This window comes from Oenanthe melanoleuca, chromosome 4 (genome assembly GCF_029582105.1).
Source record: "Oenanthe melanoleuca isolate GR-GAL-2019-014 chromosome 4, OMel1.0, whole genome shotgun sequence".
Taxonomy (NCBI): Eukaryota; Metazoa; Chordata; class Aves; order Passeriformes; family Muscicapidae; genus Oenanthe; species Oenanthe melanoleuca.
The window spans coordinates 10,766,771-10,790,485 of record NC_079337.1 but is presented as its reverse complement, the minus strand read 5'-3'; the positions used below and the strand labels follow the sequence as shown (position 1 = coordinate 10,790,485).

The following is a 23,715-nucleotide window of genomic DNA, read 5'->3' as shown; positions in this document are numbered from 1 at the left end:
TTTTGGTTTGTTTATTTTCCCAGCAAATTCCAAAATTATGCTACATTAGATGATGGCACCTCAGTCTGCAGATGCCAGATACAGCACCAGGAAGGGACAATGCAGGAATCCCTCAAGCATGGCACTGACTGGCTCAGGGCAGTCAGGGTTTTTAAGTACAGCTGTGCACTTACAGCTGGAGTCAGCACCAGCTCCTTTCACTCCAGTCACAACCACCTCTGCATTTACCACAGCTGAGTGGGTGGGAGAAGGGGCTGTTTCCCAAATTGTCACACTTCCTGCTCTGACTTCATGGTTGCTTGCCAACAGACCCAGTTCTGCCATGCTTAGGCTATTCCAGTGAAATGCAGACCCTCAGCATGACTCACCAACCTTCTTCTTTCTCTAATCTTCTTGATTTTAAGCAAGAACCGTTAACAGTTTTGTTCCAATCATTATTCTAAAAGTAAATAACCAGCCTTTCCACAAATTTCAAAGAACTGAACCTATTGGTACAGTAAGTTCAGTAAGTCAGAGCCACAAAATTTCTAGAAACAGTTTGAGCAGTGGCCTGTACCAAGAAAATACCTCTAAGTTCCATTTATCAGTGTTCACAACACCCTAAGAGGAAACAAACTGGGGGATGACTAAATAAATATGTATTGAATTGGAAACACTAATTTTAAAAAAGGTCACAAGAAGCCTTTTTTAATAAATGAAGACAATTTATTACTTCAAGTGTTAATGGTAAAAAAAATTCAGCACAGCTGTTGCATTTAAAAAAGTGAAACTACAATTAAGTACTATGTTCTAGTTCAATAAACAGATGAACCCAATGTTCTTTAAAACAGTTAAGCATTATACAGTACATCTTATGAAGACCCGTAAATTAAAGAACTACTTCTTAAATTTAGAGATTAAAAAAATCCTGCATTCACAGCTTTAGCTTCTTTTTTCTCCCACGCCCATCAGGAGTGCCGTCCATTTTGCGCTTCTGTGCCTGCAAGGTAAGATTGGGCACTCAGTTATTGTCATACAGGAAGGTTGTAAGCAACAAATGTGTTTCAAAACAAAGCAGATGGAGAAGATTGACACCCTGGCAGCTTTAAAATATGATAAAAACTGCAAATGTGGCATATGGTAAACATGCACATCTTTGCTGTTGTTTTCCATTCTCCAAATCTGGAAGAGTGTGATCTCACAGAGGTAAAATGTGTATAAAAGCAAGTAAGGATGTTATAAAGCTTCCTATTATGAAAAGCTACTTCTAAATACCCATTTAAATGTTCTGTGAATAAGTCTAAGAAACTTAATAATCCATCACTATTAACCTTACTGATTTCTGCACACCTGTCAAGTAAGTTGTGCTTCTAAGTTTTTGCTAAAACAGCTCTAGGCAACAACCTGAACAAATGGAGGTAGAAAAATGGGTAAAGGTGGTATTTCATTTACAAAACAGCCCTGCATATTAGAAATACTCTGAATTTAGTCAGCAAAGAGAACTGTTTTTTGTTTTTAGTCATGCATATGTGCTGTTTTCCCAAATCTAGCTCTAGAGGTCCATTTGTAAATAGATCCGTGGATGATTTAGCAGATTATATAAATCAAAATACATCCCTGGTGTACTTACCAGGGTAAATCCATACAGTGGTACCAACCCAGTGATCCAAAACATAACTAGTTTATCTACTCCAAAGTATGTGAGCTACACTTTAAAACCGTTTTTCCTTTATTTGATATCCTCGACTGTACTAGATGAACACTGACATGAACTCAAGGCAGCTTTTAACATTGCTCTGTAAGTTGTTGGTTTCAAATAACTTTAGATATCACTTGTCCTAGACACTTGGGACAACAATGTTTTCAAGGGAGCTTTTTCACAGAAATGCCTTTTAAATCTTACCGAAGATGGTTTTGGTCCACGTTTCTTCTTTTCTGCCTTTTCCTTTTCTTCCAGTTCCATGTTTTCTCTTTCAATGAGAGTGATTAAAGTATTACACCTCCTTTGCAGCTCCTGCATTACACAACATATTCAATCAGTACCTTAGGCAGTCACTTAATGTAAAAATCCTCTTAAAAATATTAAAAACGCTGGTGATATTTCACTGGATCTTGTCAGAGTAACAAAGAATGAAATGCTTCCTGATACTTACTTACTGGCTGGCTTCACAGGAATGGATCTGATTGCAGAGGTTTGCTTTGTAAAACACATTTGTATTTAACTCAAATTGGAAAAGGGCATCTTAGGATTTTGAACTTCTCCTCCCATTTGCAGCCATGGCTGCATTTGACACCCGTGCAGTTGTTGGAAAGTTATACAAAGGTAAAACCTTGTTCCCATGCACCTACCTCAGTATTTCAGCAGTAATGAGATTTAATTAATTTAATACTGTGACAGGCATTCATGAACAAAAAAGAGCAATATATATATATATACCATTGCAGTTCTGGACTTGAGAAACCAGTCAAATCTGAATTGCGGCGAGTTTCGGATACATTGTCTTAATTCATCATAGACATTTTCTTTATCAAATCCTAGTTTGTGAAGCATACAGATTAGGAAGCGATCCTCCTCTTCAGTGTAATTCTTCCCTTTATTAGTACCATAGGATATTCTTAGTTGGTGGAAAGGGGCTTTATATCTCCCAATCTGAACAAAACAAATAAGACCACATAAAGCTAAGAAATAGGTCAGAATTAGCATGGAAGTCTTTAGTACGAAAGCAATAAATCACAAAAAGACAGAAAACTAGATCTTTAAGGACCTCCCATGCTAAGTCATCATAAGAAAAGGACTGTAGGCTCGGGACAGTGCATTTATCAAAGCTATCGAAACTGAAAAATTCTGGTTTAGACAATAGGCAGCTTTGTAATCTTTTGACTAATGGCAGACTTTCACATTTGAAAACAGGCAAGACTGATCAGGATTCAAATGGCAACAATCCTTTTTAACACAAATCCTCAGGAAGTGGTAAAATTAGAGCAAGAGTAAAAAGGTACATGACAGTTATTAACACATGGTTCGGCTGCATTCTGGCTCAGCCTGACACTTCTTCCCTTGAACTAACTCAGCAAACCTGATGTGGGGAGAAAGTTCTGATAAAATGTCTTAATTAACTACAAATCTCTTCACTACCAAATACTGCTTGGTGAAACACAGACAAGAACAAAAGCCTCCTCTGCTGGGTCTTTCTTTTTAAGTGCTCTGAACAGGTGTCTCTCTCTCATCTCTGTTTCTAACTCCCTCTGTCTTCTACTATCTCTACCTATCTCCCAATACCTCTACCTGTTTCTACCTCTTCCCATCTCTCTCCACCTGTCTTCCTCTGTTTCTCTCTCCATCTCTCTACCTCCCTCTCTCTCATCTCTCTAACTCTCTCTCTCCCTCTATCTCTATCCCTCTCTCTCTCCATCCCTCTATCCCATTCTCCCTCCAGGTTTCAGTTACAAGTGTCCAGAAGGAACTGTGCTCCTCCCCAAAGCCTGTACTATGTGCAGTTTGTTACACAGCACTCTGAACTGTGTGCTGTAATACAGAAGGCTGTCACAAACACCAAAGGCCATAGCTAAGGCTGTCATCACAGTGCTTCCATGGGATGGAAAAGCCATAGGAAGAAATTGCTGAGTGTTATGCAAAGAGGCCAAAGCCATGCCCAAGATGCCTTCATACACCAGCAGCACTGGCCAGACAGGGGTCCTGCATCTCCCCTCACTGGCAGCAGGAAAAAAAGCAGGAAACTGAGCAAACTCACCTTTGTATCAAGAGCCTTTTTTATGCTGATTCGTCTCTGAATTCTGGCTTCTCCTCTTTCAATCTGAGCCATGATCTTCTCTATGTCTTGGAGTTCATTGCATCTTTCCCAGAACACAGCTAAAGAAAGAACAACTGGTTAGTTTCTTATAATGCATTATAAAAATCAGAGCTTTAACCTTTCAAAAAGGATGTTAGCTGCTCCTTCCTTTGACCAGAGGTAACTGCTGTCTAACAATACACATGCCTTTAGCCGGTAAGGAACCTTCCCTTCCAGCTACCATGTGCTGCAGTATTACAAATGCTATTTTGAAGAGGGCAGATATAAGAATCTTTAGATTAAATGAGGTGCAATACAGGCCAGAAAGATTTTTGTGTGTCAGACTCCTCATAGGAAAAAAAGCTTCTTCAAATGGAAACTGATGTAACAGAATATAGTTTTAACAAGAAAAGCAAGAGAGCAACTGAGTGCCCAAAGACAAGCAAGTGCCTAAAAGACAATTAGTAAATAAGTGGGTTTTTTTAAGAAGAATTTTTCATATTTTCAACCTGCTCTATACTTTTAAAAATATAGTGCCAGGACTTTGCAGCTACATTACAATGAAAAAAAGTTCTGAGACATGAGAGGTGGTCACTGTATGTTCAGTCATAATGTATTTACTGTGTGCTGCTCTTGAGGAGAAGGTAAAGGTTAACTTCTGGTTAGTGAATACAAGGAAAAGGGAAATCTCTCCAGCCAAGCAGTGTTTCTCAGCATTTCCTTCTGCAAAAATGAACAGGAACTGAAGACAGTGCTACCCAGTTTGATTCAGGATATAGTGAAGTGGCTCAGTAGGAGTTTACATGTGCATTTTAGTACAGCCTTAATTACACAGGCACTAATGATGGTAAAAGCTAGATCAGCAGATCCAAAGTCCATCAGTATAATCCTAGCCTGAAGATCTTAAATAGCAGCATAAGAAATTCTCAGCAGTAAGATGTTCCCAAACAAGGCAAACAGAGTCAGATACTCTCAGAGCTGAGAACAGAATGAATTTACCTGAATACTCAATGACTTCCTCTGGGGTTTTTCCTTCAACTTCTCGTGCTATATTTTCAATGTCATCACGGCCCCACTTCTCATTGGCTTTGATGAACTGGTTGAAATCTCTCTTATTCCAGTTAGTGAAGCCCTGTACAGCAATCAAGAGGAAACATTGCACAGAGGTTCAAGATTTGTCCATCTCCAAATCTGATTCAACAGGTTTCTTTAAATTGCCTGTAAACTTCCATCATTTCACAGTGCTAAACCTTTTCTTTCTCTGCAGTTTAATTTAGTAGAAGAAATGTTTTTATACTGGAATCACTGTAGTCTCTCCATTTAAATACTGCATAATGACTAGCACTAGCTCTTTAGTTACCTAGTAATTTCTGGTAAATTTTTAGCTGATAAATTAATCCCTTCTCCTAATAGTCTCTGCATGGGATTGCTTGAGTGAAGCAAGCAGTGTCTATAATGGCTTTTGTTTTGTCAAAAAGGCTCCCCAGGTGCCTCACAGACACCCTCAGCCATTGCACCTGGTCTCTCCCTCAGGAGGACTAAAGCTATGTTGTGATGATGATACTCAGCAGGGACACAAGTAGCACTGCTGAAGTTATGAGCCAAAGTAGGTTCATTTCGTGTTACCAGTAACTTTTACAAGTTCTGCCAGCCCTGTTGTGATTTAGCCACAGCTTACTGGACTGTACTGATTCCTGACCTCTGTGATTCTGGTGTCTCCACAGTGAGCTGTTCCAGCTCATTACTACGCAAGCAAGAAATCCTGTCCTGTAATTCCGATCCCCTGCCAAAATACAACGTGTAAATACAATATCCAAATAAGGCATATCAGGAATTCACCTGTTTAAATTATTTAAATATACAGCTTCCTAATGACATACCTATTCAGCTCACACCCTCTTTTAGAGGGGGGCACTCTCCTCTACCAGATGTACTTCAGACTTCACTTCAGACTCTGAGATTCACTTCCATATGGGTGTGAAACTGAGGCAGAAGATGTGCATTAAATACTGTGGAATGCAGCACACCCAGCTCTGCAGCCATTCTGCAAGGTCCCATGGAAAGACATCACAGTCTAGTCAATGCCAGACTAGGATTCAGGAGAATCCAAGTGCACTAACTTGGTGCACATTCCTCTAAGATATCCTATGACAAACCTAATGCTAGAAACTCTCTTCAGTCAGAACCAAAACCAGATAAGTTAACTATGGCACATGCCAACCAGTGACCAAGAAATGTTCCCCTAATGCTGTGAAAAACAAAAAAGCTTCAGCTGATTTCAGTCCCACTGAAGACCCAACAATACCTGAGTTAGAAGTTTCTCTTTTTCTTCTAGTTCTTCATCATTAAGTGGTTCAGCCTCATCAATCTTAAGCTGCTCTTCCTTTTGTGCTTGGGCTGCATTTGGGAGATCAGGATTACGAGGTACCTGAAAGGTTTTTCACTTTGTAAAACAGAACTAATTTTTCACAGGTAATTACTAATTGTCACCTTTCTGCTAATATAACTAATATTTTCTTCAGCTGAACATGATTTTATTCCATTTAAATTATTGTGAAAGGCTGGAAAAGTACATATTCTCCTACTGCTGCATAAAATTGTTCCATTTTAGAAATTTAGAGAATCACACAGAAAGGACTGGACCTTAAAGATCACCTCTTTTCCTACCCCATGCCATGGGCAGGGACACCTTCCACTTAGACAAGGCTGCTCAAAGCCTTGTCCAACCTGGCCTTGAACACTTCCAGGGATGGGACATCCACAGCTTCTACGGGCAAATGATGCCAGTCCCTCACCAAGCTCACAGTGAAGAATTCCTTCCCAATATCCAACCTAAACTGCCCTCTGTCAGTTTAAAGCCACTCCCTTGTAAAGAAGTCCCTCTCCAGCTTTCCTGTAAGCCCCCTCTAGGTAGTGAAAGGCTGCAATCAGGTCACCCCAGAGCCTTTTCTTCTCCAGACTGACCAACCCCAACTCTCAGCCTTTCCTCTTAACAGAGGTGCTCCATCCCTCTGATCAAGAAATTCTTCAGTTACCTTGTAACCAATTGTTTTCCTGTAGTAGAGAATCTCTTTTTCCAATAGTTCAAACAGACGAGGAGGAAAGAACTGGAAGTCCTGTACATTTGGCTGTTTTGGAGGCCGTGGAGCCTGAAACACAAAGTTTGCATTTGGCTCCCTTTCACATCCAGAACCTGCTTCCTTGTAAGAACTGATTTAAGTTTATAAGCAAACAAAAAGCTTTATTGTTACAAAAATGCACTGCCTTAATGTGGGAAAAAAAAACAAAAAAAAAAAACCATGCAAGACACACCAACCACCACAAAGAATTCTAAAAGCAAAAGATCAGGGAAGAAAGAGGGAAAGAGAGGTCTTTTAGGAGGAGAAGGTGCATGAGGAAAAAGTAACGTGTTTATAGCACCAATCTTCCATAGGAAAATTTACAGTTGCTTAAATAAGAACCAGAAAAAAACTTATCCTCCTAACATCTTACAAGTTTCATACTGTTCTTTTTTCTCACAGAAGTTTGTCTAAAGTCCTTTGGAATTTTTTTCTAAATTTAAATAGTCTCTCCACTTTATAAAAGTGAACAGAGCAGTTTTCATGACTAAAGACCTATTTGTTGCTTACAGCTTAAGCCATTTACCATGTATATTTAAACAATTTTAATTAGTCAACTCACCTTGGGTGCTTTTGGTTCACTGACTCGAAGAGCCTCTCTGAAGTAGGCATCCACAGCATAATTGGCTTTTCTTTCTCTTTTAGGTGGTTCAATCCACTCTGTAAATGCCAACTATAAAAAACAAAAACCCACCACCCCCAAAAACAAAAATTAAGTCTCTCAAGATCATTAGACCAGCAACAAGTTTTATATAAAATTAGATCTACATCTACTTCATTATAAGTGTTATAAGTGTTTTTATTTAAACTATTATCATAGATGACACCGTATTTTACCCACAACCTCTTATATAAGTATGATTAAAACATGCAATTTAGTGCATTCCTCCAAAAGAAACTTAAAACATTACCTTCTGTTTTTCTCTGTAGTCTTCCCCTTCAAAATTATACACGCTAGATTCAGTATCCATAGTAAAATTCCTAAGGGAGCTTTCACCCATCTTTGAAAGTTTTTCGTTCATTTCCGCAGTCTTGGACGGGGGACACAGAAAAGAACAGTAGCCATTTGGATGGTACTTCATTATTTAACATCTCATTCCCAGATAGAACGGGAGCCATTTTGGAAGGCACGTCATTATTAAACACCTCATTCCCAGAAAGGAGCCACTCTGAAAGGTACTTCATTTTAAAACATCCCATTGCCAGAAAGAAGAGGAGCCGTTCTAGAAGGTACTTGACTATAAAACATCTTATTGACAACATCAGAAAAAACAAACACAATAGAGCAACACAAAAACCCTCCACAGCAAAACCCCTTTTCTCTCCAGCTTGGAACCAAATTATCATCCACAGACTCACTATCTTGCCATCACATTTAAATCTATGCTTGGGCTTCCCCTTTTCAAACCACCTCACCTTCTTTGCCCCTCTTTCCAAAATGTGATCAATATCTTCATCTGTAATCTCACTGTCCTTTGAGGCAAACACATGCGTTGCTCCATGTCTGATCATTTGCAGCATTTCATCCTTTCCAAGTTTATTCAGGTTTTGATCCACCAGTCTTCCTAAAGATAAAAAACACTCGAGGATAGCAATTCACTGAAGAGTTTATGCTATGGAAAGAGCAATACAGGATTTTTCTCTGCCTCGTATTTCCACAAACAAGCTATATATTACTGATTCAAAGCAAGCCAGCCAAGGTTATCTAACTTTTCTCCATCTGTTAGAAAAAAGAAAAGGCATTAATTTCCCCAGCCTAAAGGAGAAGATGAGTGCTTTAAAAAACCAAATCTGGCTATATCCACTTTTATGCACGTTTCACTAGGGAGGTAAGCAAAAAGTGAGTAGGCAATGCCTACTCCTACAGTAAAATAAATTTTCTTTGCACCCTCTTTTCAGAGCTCAGCTGAGGAAAAAGCAACATTCCCACTGGTTCTCCCTGGCTGATTCCACAACAGAAGAAGGGAATTGCATCCTAGCTGTGAAGTGCCCTCAGCCACTTGCCTTGCTGGATGACAATGGAGTCCAGGCGCAGCTTCATTTCCGCGCGCTCCACTATCCTCTCCTCCACAGTGTTGTCTGTAATGAACCTGAACACCCGCACGGTCTTGGTCTGGCCGATCCTGTGCGCTCGATCCTGCCCAAAACAGCCACAAAAAAGTCAGCACTTGCCTTCCAGCATGACTACATCATCAGGCTGAAGATTTGCATTATTTCCAGCACGTGAATTTACAAAACACAACAGCACAGGTCACTTAAATGTTCATAGCTATCCATGGCTACCCAAGATATTACATTTGTTATCTACATAGCATGTTTTGGGTTTTTTTTCAATAATATCCACAATGAGTCTGTCTCGATGTGCCATAGCTAAAAAATACCGGGTTTTGAGGTCTTTTGTTAAATCACACCAGGGAGAAGACTTGGATGCTTCTCACCTTAAGCAACCTTCTGTAAAATCAAAGCATGAAATCTTCTCTGTGCTGATCAAAAGCTGCCTTTCTCAAAATCCTTCAGTAGTGCCATGAACAGTTCAAGAAAAATACAATACCCTGCCTCTCCTGACAAGCAAAATATGAACCACTGTTTATATAATCAGTATTCTCAACATACACCTGTAGTGATAGCTGGTACTGGCTCACTTGAGCTTCCAGACACCAGTTCCATCATTCTTATGAAGTAACTTTTGCTAGAGTACTTGATACACTACAGGTTAACTGAAATAATTAAAGAGATTTCCAAGACTTGTCACTGAAAGGCCTCATTTGTCAAAAAAACCCCCACTGGCAGTTTTTAAACAGCTTTGCTTTTTTAGGTGGTCACTAATGTCCTTCACATGTATCCAGGATGGAGATGCATGCAAATTTACTTTAAAAAAACCCCTAAAGATAGTTACTAAAATGAGATCCATCCATTGCCATCACCATAAAAGCATTTTTTGAAAAGTTGAATTAAACTTTTCTTAATCTCATTTTCAAGCTCTCAGGAAAAACAGTGCAAACACATTCACCTCCACTCCCAACAACAGTAAAACTTTAATGCTTTATAGCTTTGGGATTAGCAACCTAGATTTATTTCATTTTTACTTAATCAAGGGGGCTATTTTCATTAAATAATATTAAGAGGTGTAGCATACACCCAGCATTTTCCCCACTACATAAAACACTGTATAACCCAAATGTGACTAAAGACTAATGGCTCCACACAGTGGAAGTTGCACTTGAACTGAAAATTGGTCTTACAAATCCTACTCCTGTGCTAAAATGGAAAAATACCAATTTATTTTGGAAACATACATTTCTAACAAAGTTCTGTGAGAAAAAGAAAAGAAAAACAAAGTTTCCATCTGGAACCTTACCATAGCCTGAAGGTCTACTTGTGGATTCCAGTCTGAATCATAGAGAATTACAACATCAGCAGTAGCCAGATTGATTCCAAGACCTCCTGCTCGTGTGCTCAACATGAACACAAATTTTGAGCTGTCAGGGTCATTGAATGCATTAATGGAAGCCTAAATAAATGAAAAAAAGTATCAGTTAAACAAAATGTTTTACAAGTAGTATTTTTACATAAATATGATCCCTAAAATTGCAAATACCTGTCGTTCATTGTGAGGAGTTTGTCCATCCAGTCTGCAATATTCATAATTCCTCCACATACAGTAATCTTCCAAGATATCTAGGACTCTTGTCATCTGACTGAAGATTAGAACCCTTGAGCCTGTTTGGGTAAAAAGGTTTCTTATGCTTTCACCAAAACATAAGATTTAACAAACTCTACCAAGTCTGCACTACCAGAAAAGGAAGGAGGGCAATTCCATGCACTAAGAAGAAAAGCAGTTTGAATTTCAGCTCCCAAACTACAGTGCAGGGCTGCAGCTGCTGCTGTCACAGCATGTCCACGCCATGGGACATGCTTGTCTTTTTCTGATGTGTCATTGTCTAATTAATGGCTGCCTTTTCCCTTTTGTTTTGTGTTGTACTTTTTAACAAAAAGCTCCCAGACACAGCAGAGTAAGGTGGTAACACAAATATAAAAACATCATCAAGTATAAAGAATAAAATTTTGAAGTATATTTTTGTTTCAGATTTAAGATCTCTAGAAATAAAGTGAATTCTTCTTAAGGACTTACCAGTTTATTTACCTGCCAAAAACAACTTAAAAATAAAAAAATTAAATGTTCAGTACTTTATGCACACACACTCAACCATTTCCAGTCTACTGGAGAAATTTAAGTAAAATACAGGATATAACAAAGTTTCTACTTCTTTTTGTCCTTTGGACTAAAGGGTTAATACTGAACTGTTGTTTAAGATGATAATTTGATTTGAGACCAGGCCAGTATTAATTACAACATCTAATCAATAAACCTGATAACAGAAAGAAACCAAGAGCAAAAAAAGCACAATAACCACTGAATTGTTTGGTTTTTACTCTAGAGTTATATGGCCACAGCTGCTTCGATGATACCTAGATACAAAGTACAGGTTACTTTTATATTACAGAAGGCTGTGGTTTTATTTTTCTGCAAAGTGTCCCCACTCACAAATTTGCCTCCAATTCCTTTAGCAAAGTTACTACAGTAAGCATACTCAAAAAATAATGAGTTATAAATTTATTCCAGTGTCACAAATTCTGTGGCGAGTTTTGTAGTAATCCACTTCAAAGGTTTGTCCCTACTATCAATGAACTGTAAAATGACTCAAGACTTCCCCCATATCTGAGTGTTTATAGAATACACTGAAAAACCTCAGGTGCTGCTCAAAATCACATCCAGCAAAAAAGACCAACATTTCACAAAAGATTTGATTTTAACCCTGCATGAGGACTCTGAATCTGAAATGGTCCTGCATAGCAAATCAAAGGTGTGGCTAAAATACTACAAAATTATATTTCAAATAGCTAATAAGTCTAATAAAGAAAAATCAAAGCCCTGATCAAGTGATGTTTCTGTGGTCTCAGCTGGGTTGAAAAAATGAAAAAAAAAAACCAAAAAAAAAAAAACCAAAAAAAAAACCCACTTCAGCACAAAAAGCCATAATGGACTATTGATCCAAGCTACTATCATGCTAGAAACCAGTAAGAATCCTGGCTGAAGTCTGCTGGTTTTTGCTCAGAATACACAGAAACATCACTGAACCAAAAAACTCACGAAACCCCAGAAAGGAGACGCATACCTTGTTCTTTCAACTTAGGCAGCAATTTGTCCAGAACTACCATTTTGCCACTGTTGGTGACCAAATGCATGTCTGTTGTGTAAGGTGGGCCAGGCTCTGCTCCATCAAAGAGGTAAGGGTGATTGCAGCATTTCCTCAGCTGCATCAGGATGTTCAACAGTCTCATCTTGTCCAGCTTCCCAGCCGAGTTCAGGATATCTATATCCTTCATCAGAATCCGGGTATACCTACAGCAAAGAAAAGAAAAAACCTTCTGTTCACTCTAAAATGAAGTTGGTTTATCTTTAAGCAACAAATATTGTCAAAAGCTCACCCTACCCTTCATTTAATCAGGTAAATCTCCCTGACATGCATGGTTCTGTCATAGCAGTGTCACAAAGAGATAGCTATAAATTGGGAGTACACCAGAGAGAACAAACTGAATTCCACACAACCTTTAAGTCAGAGAGAGCACATTCCTTCTGAGCCTTAACCACAGCCCAGTCAAGCACATGAATTAATTACCATTCTCGCTGCATTTTGCTGAGGCCCACATAAATTTTAACTTCCTTCTTTGGAGGCAAGCTTTTCTCCACATCAGCCTTGATGCGACGGAGGAGGAACGGTCGTAGCACCTGAAAGAGGTTCAGCATTAAATGCATTTTGGAAACTGCAACACTGATAAGATCAATGGACAAAACAGAGAGCAGACATTCTCTATCAGATACCAGACTTATTATTATACAATCTGAAAAAGCAACCTATATGGAGAGATTATTTGCTACACGTGGGATATATGTGGGCTTTCTTTGAAACACTCAAAGATTAGGTCAAAATCATTTTTCATATGGTTCTGTGTCCTTTGACTTCAATTTTCTTGACTGAAAATTTGTGGAATCATCTCTCTTATCATAATAGTCTATCAAAGAAGCATTAGAAGAATTGTTTAGGATTTAACTTCAGTAAGTATAACACTTGTACAAAAATCAGGACTCACCATATGAAGGCGCTCCACCAGTTTTTGATCCCCTAGACAGTTGTTGGTATCAAACCATGAATCAAAATCCTGTATCAACAAAATCATTAGTTTATAACAGGCTTCCTTTCAAAGTGCAATGGCATCACAATGGTGAAGAAATACAACTCTTATATAGCCAGGAAGTAAAAGAACAAATTACCCTAATATTTGGCCTATTTTATGAGAAGCTCTATAATAGAAACATTTCTAACTCCATCTATCACTTATCAGTAACTGACACCCCTAATTATACATATCCAGGTCTATTTTCAAATCTGGAAAACCAGCAAAATAATTTGATTAGCAGAAATGAAGACTTACCTCAGCTGAGTTAAAGACATCTGGCAAAAGGAAGTTGAGAAGTGCCCAGAGTTCATGTAAATTGTTCTGAAGTGGAGTTCCAGTTAATAGCAGCCGGTTGGTAGTCTTGAATTCTCTCACAATTTCTGATAACTGAAGGACATTGAGACATGAGCAAATATAAAGCATTACTAGTCCCCACACCAATACCTAATAACCCACACAAATCTCTTTTTTAGTTTAAAATAAATTACCTTTGATTTTTCATTTTTAATCCTGTGGGCCTCATCTATAACAAGATATCTCCAGTTGAACTTTTTGAATACTGACTTCTCTTTGATAAGCATTTCATATGATGTTACACAGACATCCCATTCTCCAGGCAACAACACATCTCTCACAAAGGCAGCCTAAATAACAAGGTTGACAGTTAGTTACTGAGGCTTTGTCAAATTTAAAACAAAAAGAACACAGCAGCACTGTAACAATTTTCCTACTTTAAGTCTCCTGAAGGCAGTGTCCTGCCTTCATAAAAGGAGACTGCAAATCTTTGAAAAAGAAATTATTAACATAAAGTGATGAAGCAATAGCTGGGCAACACACGCACGAATTCTAAGCTGTTTATACCCCAGGCAGGCAGCACTGTAGGTCTTAACCCACTACAAATCCAAGTAACATCCTTCCCAAGGAAAGAAAGGGAAAGGACAGCAAGACCACATGCTGGATTTACACAGGAATAAACAGGAAAATCCACCATATCCAAACTTACTCGCTGGTCTTTGTCACCAATCAAACAAACTGCTCGAAGTGTTGGTACCCATCTCTTGAATTCATTCATCCAGTTCTGCAGAGTGGACTTAGGAACTAACACCATGTGAGGTCCAGGAATGTTTCTGTAGTGTTTCATATAGCCAAGAAGAGAAATTGTTTGCAGTGTCTTCCCAAGACCCTGTAAGACACATTGATGTGTTAGAAAAAAGAAAACCTCTTAGAAAACATCTTTAAGAAAACCCAAGAGTGAACTCCAAGCACAGCATGGAAAGCACAGCAGCCTGAATAAATGAGGGAGATACTAAAAGGGTATCAAAGTCCTGGTTAGGAAAAGCTTGCAGGGCTCCCCACATTTCATTAAAACAAAGTAGCAAGTATCATTTTGAAACCTTGGATTATGCAGTTAGAATTTTGCCTTTCAAGTAAGACAACTTGTTAAAAGTACAAGGAAACATTATTTCCTAAAACTTTATTTTGTAGGCTATGGTGTACTCAGGCTATGTAGAGGTCAAACTTTACAAACTAGATATAGATATTCTCTCAAGCTTGACAAAAAGTGAGTAAATTAAGAACCCTTAGGAATTTTTAATTTAATTTTCATTAATTAAGCCATTAATATTAATAACACTGTCACCATAATATTATATATTATCAGTACATTATTAATGCTTTATAATCGTAAATACATTCTTAATTAATTTTTAAAAGGAGGCTTCCACAGGCCAGAAAATTACATCAGCTCCTGTGAGAAAAGAGCCAAACAAGTGTAATAAACTGCATATGTCAAAGAAGAAAAATTCTGAGTGTCTGGTAAAACATGGTATATTCAACACAATTTTAACTAAAACAAAACCAAGGAAGAACTGAAAAACCAGATCATTCCTATACTTTGAGTAATTAAAAAATACAGTTCAAATGCATGGGAAATAAAACTCCAAGCACCATCAGCACAAGTAATTTTTTGTTCTAAAATTTGAGTCTTTGTCTTCAAAATAACCAAAATCCACCTGGTACAAGTGTGGAAAAGTGTTTAAAATATTTGTGAAATGCATTAATGACATCAAAATTATTAATACAGTAAGAATAACAAAAAATATTTAATAATAATATTTAATCTCTCTAACACAAAATGGATTTTGGAATACCACAAACCCAAGGACTCATAAAGCTTCCAAGGTGTTTTAGTTAAAACAACCTTGCTCCTCTTAGCTAAAAAAAATCCTCTATTTATAAGCATGTATGCTGAAAAAAAACCTTGATGCATTTAAAAGTGAAGCATGTTACTAAACAGTCACTTAAACTCATTTGTATGAGTTGCAGTATTATTACATAGAAATTACAAGATAAGGGAAATTAATTAGATTTTTGTTTCTTCTTTTCCACTCCTTATGAAAATGAGATACATCTAAAATTATTAATGGGGAAAAAACATCTGCCTTTGAAGCTACTACAGTTTCTCTGCATTCATCTTTTATCTTTTGGGGGAAAAGAATAAAAAACAGAAGCAAAAGCTACTATGGACAGTGCCAACTGAAATGTCCATAGTCATGGTGTATAAGAAATTTTAACACAGCTCTCCAGCTACATCTATCTTTGCACCATTTTTCCCAAAAAATTCTCACTGCTGTAGCTGTTCTGTAGTTCAGTCCATAGAGGACACTCATATCCTGGTATCTACACATGGCCCTAACAGGAAGTGTTTCCACATTGGATGCTCTTTTTATATATGACACTCTCCTCACAAGGGCACTGGAGAATACCATAACAAAACACCTGCAATTTAGAGAGAAAGAAAACAGAAGACATGTCATCACTTGGAACAACTCCCCTCCACTGACTTCATGTTTCCAAAGGTTGACAGATTCCCTTTCCATAGGTCTATTTTTGCAACCTATTGCACTATTTATTTAAATACCTTTGACACTTTTAAAATTAGTGACTTTAAACACACTAGAAAAATAAGACTGGCAAACCATATATTGCATTTTGTGTTATTAAAACTCCCATATACACGCTGCTGGACTAAAATGCATTGTACTGTACATGTGTTCTGAAGTGACCCAAAGCATGGGCTCTGTGCATACCATTTCATCTGCCAGGATGCCATTGATGCCATTTTCATACAGAGAAATGAGCCAGTTCAGACCTCGGATCTGGTAATCACGCAGCTTTCCCCATTTCACATCTAAAAGACATCAAAGAACAGGCTAAAAGATACAGAAAAACTTAGGAAAGAATTTCACCACCCCTTGGCTGGTAATTGACAGTGATTACCAAAGCTACAGAACAAAATCAAGTAATAAATTAATGTAATAAATTCAAAGATAATGCAGAGTGGAAACAGCAACATGTTAATTTTGCTTCTGCAAGCTGCTGCAACAGCTTTGTTTTCTGCAAGAAACCAAAGCAAATGGAAATTCTAAATCTATCACTACTGTCCAAATCAGAACAGTCAAACATTAAAACAACAGAACACTGAATTCCATTAAATGAACTGGAAGCTGTTAGGTGCTTCAAATGATATCAGAATACAGGTTGCATGTGTAAAAATGGTAAGATGACGGATTTAAAAACTCTTTCCTATTAACTGAAATACAGAAACTGGATTTCTAAAGGACAAGACTCACTGGACCATCTTTTTAACCTAAATGAAAATAAGCAGTTCCTCACTAATACATTTTGTACCACTAGATTGGTGCTGGATTTTTTCTTCCCTCTCCTGTCCCACCAAATTATTTCACTATCCTTAGAGAGTATGCAAACCAAGTGAATTTCAAACATTTTGAAGAAAAAGAACAGGGACAAAAAAACCCCAAAAACCCGAAGGAAACGTACACGATGGAGATTCTTCAAACCGAGTGCAGACATTTGTTGTCTTGGAGCTTTCTGTTAACAGCTCCTCGTCCTCTTCCTGCTCTGTTCTACGGTGCCGATAGCTGGAAAAGTCCAAGAAAGTTTGTGGAGAAACAGAAAAGACACCAAGTTGCTGCGAAATAAAATCTAATGTATATTAATGCATATATTGCAATACAGAATGCAAACACCCAAAAAAATTTCTAGCAAGATTCTTCACTAGAATTCATGTTCAGCAGGCTCAAATATCAGCCCAAAGTGACTGGAAAGGGATTAATGTGTGTATCAGTACTGGCTTTTAACTACAAGACAGGGAGCAACACTGCATTTAAGTTCTGCTGCACCTGCCAAACACTGCAGCCACACAAGCTGCAATGAAGGCAATCCAAATTTCTAGACTTAAAATTTTCAAGCATCCTGCAAGATGTTGCATAGTGTGTGATGTTCTCCATGAGCTCTTACTATTTAGAGCCATGACTGCCTTACTTTTCTGCCCCTGCTTTTCTTCATGCTGGAAAGCTTTAGCATCAGCACAAATGTCTTGTAACTCCTTGAATTCCCAAGCAATCCTCAACTTACAGGTGGGCAGTTGAAACACAGGACAAAATCTTAGCAAGTTCAACATCCACTTTTGAAGTATAATAAAATCTTATTTATAGTACAAGTTGGCCTATGTGTCATCACTCACTCGCCAGCTGACAGTAAATTCTGTTTCTCATCCTTCTTTATTCGTGGACGTCCAGGTTTCATTTTTAAAGGTGAAGTTGGAGTTTTCTGAGCAGCAGGCTGAATGAAATGAGCAAAGAGCTCAGTCTGCTTCAACAGATACTCAAATCTGTTTGCTCTGTCTGTTTGCTGGTGACAAGGGAAAATTAAATGGAACAAGTGTGAGACATTCCAGTATGTATTCATTCAAAAGAAAAAGCAAACAAATACTTTTTAAATATAGATTGACATTACTTTATACACATCACTACAACACCAGAGAAGACATGAGTAACATCAATATACCTGCTGCTGACAGACTCAATACTCTTTTTTAGGGCCAAGGCACATCTTTGCTATGCAACAAGATCAAAGCCGTGAGACAGAGCTGTGCCAAGACTGAAATCTAACTTTGGCACAAAGATTGCACAAGACTCACTAGACAAGGCCAGAGTCCCCTTAACAACTTTCTCCTATCAAAAGTGATAGTCCCCGTCCTAGAAATTTCCCCTCACCCATCACACAAAAGATTCTTCATTGTTCTAATTCATCTCTCACCAAATTGGCAATGACTGCTCCCTACTGCACTGCTGACATGCCTGCTCAGCGAGATACAGCACCTCCCTGGGCTGTCAGATAAGCAACAGAGCTGGCATCAAAGGGGGCAGTGAGAGTAGAGCAGCTTACAGCCACCAGCCAGAACATCTGTTTCAGTACAGACCTTAGACAAACCCAGCCTAACTCATCAGCCTGCCCCCTTTGATAGGAGTCGCTGTTTCTGCTGCAAAAGAAAGATTACAGCAGACAATATTAGTATCTGAAAGGTTCAGCTTTTTTGAGACAGGTTCCATTTGGAATCAACACACCTTGCCAAGGCCACACCAAAACTTTGAACAGACAAACAAGCCAAAAACAGCTCCAAGGCTAACAGTAACCACTCTGACATTCTGCCAGCTGCCACAGCATAACCTGGTATTTAGCAACGTGCAGCACAGCTACAGGAAGTCAGTTCTCTTAGTAAAAAGGAACATGTGTTCCAGGCTTCTGCAAGAGCAATGGCAGCTCTGTGAGTGTTTTCCTCCTTAGTGTGAGCAGATCCTGCACTATGGAAGAGACAGGAAGACAAAGTGTCAGAGAATAAAGAGACCACAAAAGAGGTCTTGATGTACCACAGAGGACTCAGACTCACTCTAAGGGTATTTTAAGCTTGAATGACACAGCCACAACCCACATCCACTAAATTTAAGTTTTCCTGCCTATTCTCCATAGGTTTTGTTTGTTTACTTAGTAAGAGTTTCTGAGGTTTAAAGTAGGCAAGATCTCACTACCATCCAAATTGCTGACCCATATTTTTAAGTTCTTTTTTTACTGGCTGGACAAAAGAGAAGTAGAAGAGATGCAGACTGCATTGCAGAAGGTTCCTCATTCTAAAATTTTAGTGAGGAATCTTCTGCAAGCTTTGGCCTTGCACACACATCCCCACACTTGCTTTCACTGCACTAGAGGATGTTCTTTTAAGGGACTAACAAACATTATCTGTGTCTTTTAGACAGGACACAGAAAAGAACAAGCTGTACTCTGCAATCCTGAGCTATCCCTATACCAACAGGGACGCTCTTCCCATTTTCTTTTTCAATGCATCTCTAAAACACAACTGCCCTTCTTATTGTGTCTGTCTAGAGACTAAAGGAGACAATTCCGAGTTCACTTCCTTCAGTGTGCCAGAAAGCAGCACAAAAGAAGATGACAGAGTTATTTTCAGTGGCAAGAAGAAATAACACAGGAAGCAGCAAATTACAAAAATCAGTTTCACTTTCCTATGAAGAAATTCCACATGGAGTCACAGACACTGGAATTACAAACAGGAAGAAAGGCAAGCGGAGCAACTGAGAAAGAAACTGCAATGAGATGGTGAGGAATGGGTGACTCCATCTCTTACACTACAAAAACTATTAAAAAAATAAGGAAATCAGCAATTTTTCTCCTTTTTAACCTGTGAAGCACAGAATCACCACCCATCTTCAGAAACCTGAGGACTCTAAAGCTTAACAAAGAGATTCCTAGACAATCTTTTTTCTAGAACTGAGATGCTGAATGCTCAACTCTTTATAATCCCCCTTGCTGACAGGATGGACTGAACTACAAGTAACTTTAAAATACTGGAAAGGAGAATGATCCAACCAGCGTTCTTCTGAATAGTTTTTGTTTTAAGTTACTTAAATATTTTTTAACACATAGACAAATCTTTATAAAACAGTTAAAGATACTTCAAACAAGGAAACATAAAACTCACATCTATGTTAAATAAGTGCATAACTACTTAATAGTACACAGCCTCAAATATTACATACCATTTTCTCTTCATATGTAGGATCTGTTTCCTGGATTTCTTTTTGTTTTGCCAGAGATGCATCATCAAAAGACTCCTGAGATGAAAAAGAATTAAAAAGAAATATTTCTGAAAAAGGAGAGGTACCCATGTAAAGGAGAACAAGCTTGTTTCACATTGTATCAAAGCAGTAAAAGCTGGCTGTGGCACCTGGTGTGGATAGATACTAGTCAGCTCTCTATTATTTCCAACACAATTACCTGGAGATGGATCAAAGATCCCTGCCACAGGGTGAGGGACAAAGCTGGGTCTCTGTAATCCGATTTAGCTCCATCATTAAAGCATCACATCAACATGAATGAGAGAGACAGCTGTGGTCCAGGAGATCAGCGTGCCACTTCTAGGGTGCTGAGCCAGCCCCTCCTGGAGCTGGCTCTGGGGCACACTGTGAAAGCACCAGCTCCAGGCCTCAAGTGAGGGCAATTTCAAGGTTTTTGCCAGATTACCCCAGCCCCTCATCACTCTGTATCAAAGGAACAAATCTAAGCAAGAACCCAGACTGCAGTTTTCTCCTGAAAGCTGAGAAGGAATTTAGGAAACTGTATTTTTCTCCTACATAGTTTACTAAATCAAATAATGTTTATCACCCATGATACTACTAACAGAAAAACCAGTTGGTTGGGAGAGGGCAGTCCTCCCTCATTCCCTTTCCTGCCAAATCCTTAACATACTGCCTTCAATTACTCTTTTGGATCAGGGCTTTTTATCCCTGTCTCTTCTGTCATTAGGTTAACTCTTTCCACATCATTTGCCACATGCATTTTCATTTTCTGTTGTTAAAACTAAAAGCAGTGAGATGATCCTTTCCTGATAAACAATGGTAAGAAAATATATGACAAATAACTCTTGAAAGGGTGAGAAAATTAAAGAAATTAGATGCTTTCAAGTGTTCATTAACCATCTGTTTAACTGAACCAAATAAGAATAAAGCTAAATTCAATCTTTACTGGCCAATACAGAACAAAGGAACAGGAAAAGTAAGAAACAAATGAAACAAAGGCTGGCAAGAAACAGGATGTTTGTTAGTGGGTATTTCCTCACTGGCAGGTAAGCCATGTGGAAACAGAAAAATCCTAACACAAATGTTTCATTCAAAACATACAGAACTGAGCACAAGAAGTTATGGCTAAAGCTCTTCTGAAGTCATAACCAGATCCTCTTACTCATCCCTCACTGGACCGAGCCAACACCCAGAGAGCACAAGCAGGGGACCGCTGGAACTTCTGCTCGCAATTCCCCTTTCTCCCGCAACGCCTAACCTGGAAAGCACGTCAGCGCAGCATCCCAGCTCATCATCTGCCGCACAGATGACAAAGCCCTGCAATTTAACCGGAGACCAGGGAAAACAGCCTTTCAGATGCTCACCACTCCAACTCAAACTTCACTGTATGCCATGAAATCCCTTCCCAAGGTAAAAAAGGAACGGGCTCGGCAGCACGGAGAGCCCTCGCACACGGGCGCCTCGAGAGCACGCGTTTCTCAGCCTCCGCACGCTAAACTCCAGCACGGAATTGCCCTATTTCTGCAGGTTCGAGCAAGATTCATTTCCCACAGTGCTTTGGCTACTCGCTCATCCGAAAAACACGGCATTTGCAAATTTATTTAGATCAAGTAGGTTGGACAGCCCAGCGTGACTCAGAGTACAAAACAGCCGGGGCTGAAAGCAGGACCGACCAGTTTCCTGCTATCATTAAAGAAACAATGCTGCGATAGAATTAGCATCTCCAGGCAATCACATCCAACCCCTTGAAATTTCTGGAATATAGGCACCTGTTGCCAAAACAACCCCTCCGACAATCCTCTCACCATCTTCCGCCCCACCCCCAAAAGAAAAAGAAAAAAAAAAAAAAAAAAAAAAAGAAAAGAAAAAAGTTTTGAAGCAGTTCAGCAGACAAACATCGCCCGTGCGTTTTAGACGCCGGGCTGGCTGGCCGCTCGAGCAGGAAGCGCAAAGCCGGGCAGGGTCTCGGGGAGGCAGGAGGGGAGGGAAAGCCCGGGGGTGCGCGGGGGGCTCGCTTTACAAAACAAACAAGCGGCGTGCCCCCGGCGCGGCGCCTCCTTCCCCGTGTCCCGGCGGCAGGCAGAGCGCGGCTCCCGGGCCCCTGCGCGGCGGGGAGGGGGCGCGGAGCGCCGGGACCCCCTCCTCAGACCCCCCCAGCCGGCGGGCCGCGCTGCCGGCGGCAGGGGGGCGGCGCGGCGGGAGCGCGGCCCGGCCGTGCCAGGTGCGGCCCCGCGGCCGCTCCTCCATTGTCTGCCGCGGCCCCACGCGGCCCGGGCTGTCCCACCTGCCGCCGGGGCAGCGCGGGGCCCCGCCGGGCCGAGCCCGCTCACCTCCATCTTGATGTCGCCCCCGGCCAGGCCGGCGGCGCAGGGCGGCCCCGTCCCCGCGGCCTCGCCGCTGTTGGCGCCCGGTGGCAGCGGCGGCGCGGGCGGCTCGTCCGGCTGCGGCGGCTGCCCGGCGGACATGATCCCCGCCGCGAGGAAACGGCGCTCCGCCGAGGCTCGGGCTGGCGTCCGGCGGGGCTGCGCGCTGCGGGCGGGGGCGGGCGGCAGCCGGGGTGCCGGCGGCGGAGGAGGAGGACGGGGAGGCGGCGGCGGCCTGCGGTTCCCGGTTCGCGGAGCGCGGCCGGCGGAGGGAGCGAGGCCCGGCCCGGCCCGTCCCGCCGGGAGCCGCCAACCAGCGCGCGAGCCGCGCCGCGAGCCCGCGCTCGCGAGACTTGGCCCGCCTCGCGCGGCGGGGACGGCGGGCAGCGGGGCGCGCGCGCCGCCGGGGGGCGCTGCGGGGCCCTCACGGGCCGCGCGCTGCCGGGAGCGCCCGGGACGGGGCGCGCTGGGATCCGCCGGGATCGGTGCGATCCTGCGGGGGCCCTGAGCCCGGGAACGGGGCGGAACCCGCCTGTGTAACTGCGGGTGATCGTGGCAAGGCTGGGCAGGCAGCAGGTTTCATAGCCTGCCTAAGATCCCAGCATGTTCCCAGCTGGGAGGGACCCACTAGGATTATCCAGTCCAGCTGCTGGCCCTGCACAGGACACCCCAAGAGTTACACCCTGTGCCTGACAGCGTTGTCCGAGCACTTCTTGAGCCCGGTGCCGTGACCGCTTCCCTGGGGAGCCTGTTCCAGTGCCCAGCCGCTCTCTGCGGGAAAGATTTTTTCCTGACATCCAATCTAAACTTCCCCAACACAATTTGGGGCCATTCCCCCGGGGTCCCGTCACTTCACCACGGAGAAGAGCTCAGCGCCTGCCTCTCCTCTTCCCCTCGAGCTGTATCCGCAATGGAGTCTCCCTTCAGTCTCCCCTCACGCGGCTTCCCCCCGAGGCCCCTCAGAATCCTCGCAGCCCTCAGGAAAGGCTCGGGAATCACCCAGGATGTGATCCGCGCTCCGGCTGGAGCCCAGCAGCCCCCTCACGGCTCCTGAGCAGGCGGGAGCGGCAGGGCTGTGGTTAAAGCGGGTGACAGCCATGTGCTGTACTGCCAGTCACTGGGAGGCAGCTTCGGGCTGCTGCGTGGGCTCCTCATCTCCGTGAGCTCTGGGCAGAGGGACTTGAACATTCGCCATTCACTGTCACCCTCTCCGGTCCCTTGCACAGATTGATGGAGCCAAGTTTGTAGGTACAAAAGCGCAGTTTTGTAA

The 23,715-nt window shown here is 41.3% G+C and overlaps 2 protein-coding genes across 2 annotated transcripts in view; both read right to left on the bottom strand.

Moving 5' to 3' along the window:
- Nucleotides 1–23,715, bottom strand: part of NUDT9 (nudix hydrolase 9) — a 196,530-nt gene that overhangs the window by 70,672 nt on the left and 102,143 nt on the right. The window lies entirely within an intron of this gene.
- SMARCA5 (SWI/SNF related, matrix associated, actin dependent regulator of chromatin, subfamily a, member 5) lies at nt 695–22,763 on the bottom strand. The gene is made up of 24 exons (XM_056489674.1): nt 22,413–22,763; nt 20,044–20,118; nt 17,676–17,842; nt 16,970–17,070; nt 16,219–16,319; nt 14,133–14,312; nt 13,618–13,773; nt 13,385–13,516; nt 13,043–13,111; nt 12,571–12,680; nt 12,067–12,293; nt 10,488–10,609; nt 10,248–10,400; nt 8,890–9,026; nt 8,306–8,450; nt 7,801–7,920; nt 7,452–7,562; nt 6,806–6,919; nt 6,076–6,198; nt 4,770–4,902; nt 3,732–3,850; nt 2,417–2,629; nt 1,883–1,993; nt 695–979 (listed from the first exon to the last, which is right to left on the bottom strand). Exons 1-24 carry the CDS (start codon nt 22,545–22,547, stop codon nt 914–916), a joined length of 3,120 nt encoding a protein of 1,039 aa, XP_056345649.1. The 5' UTR covers nt 22,548–22,763; the 3' UTR covers nt 695–913.

What these genes read in the sequence shown, in the direction of transcription:
- SMARCA5 (XM_056489674.1), bottom strand. Translation starts at nt 22,547, where the DNA reads ATGTCCGCCGGGCAGCCGCCGCAGCCGGACGAGCCGCCCGCGCCGCCG. An exon ending in AATTTACTGTCAGCTGGCGA is followed by an intron (nt 17,071 to 17,675) that starts GTGAGTGATGAC and finishes GGACTTTTCCAG; the next exon opens with CTATCGGCACCGTAGAACAG. An exon ending in GTGGACCAAAACCATCTTCG is followed by an intron (nt 980 to 1,882) that starts GTAAGATTTAAA and finishes CTTACCTTGCAG; the next exon opens with GCACAGAAGCGCAAAATGGA.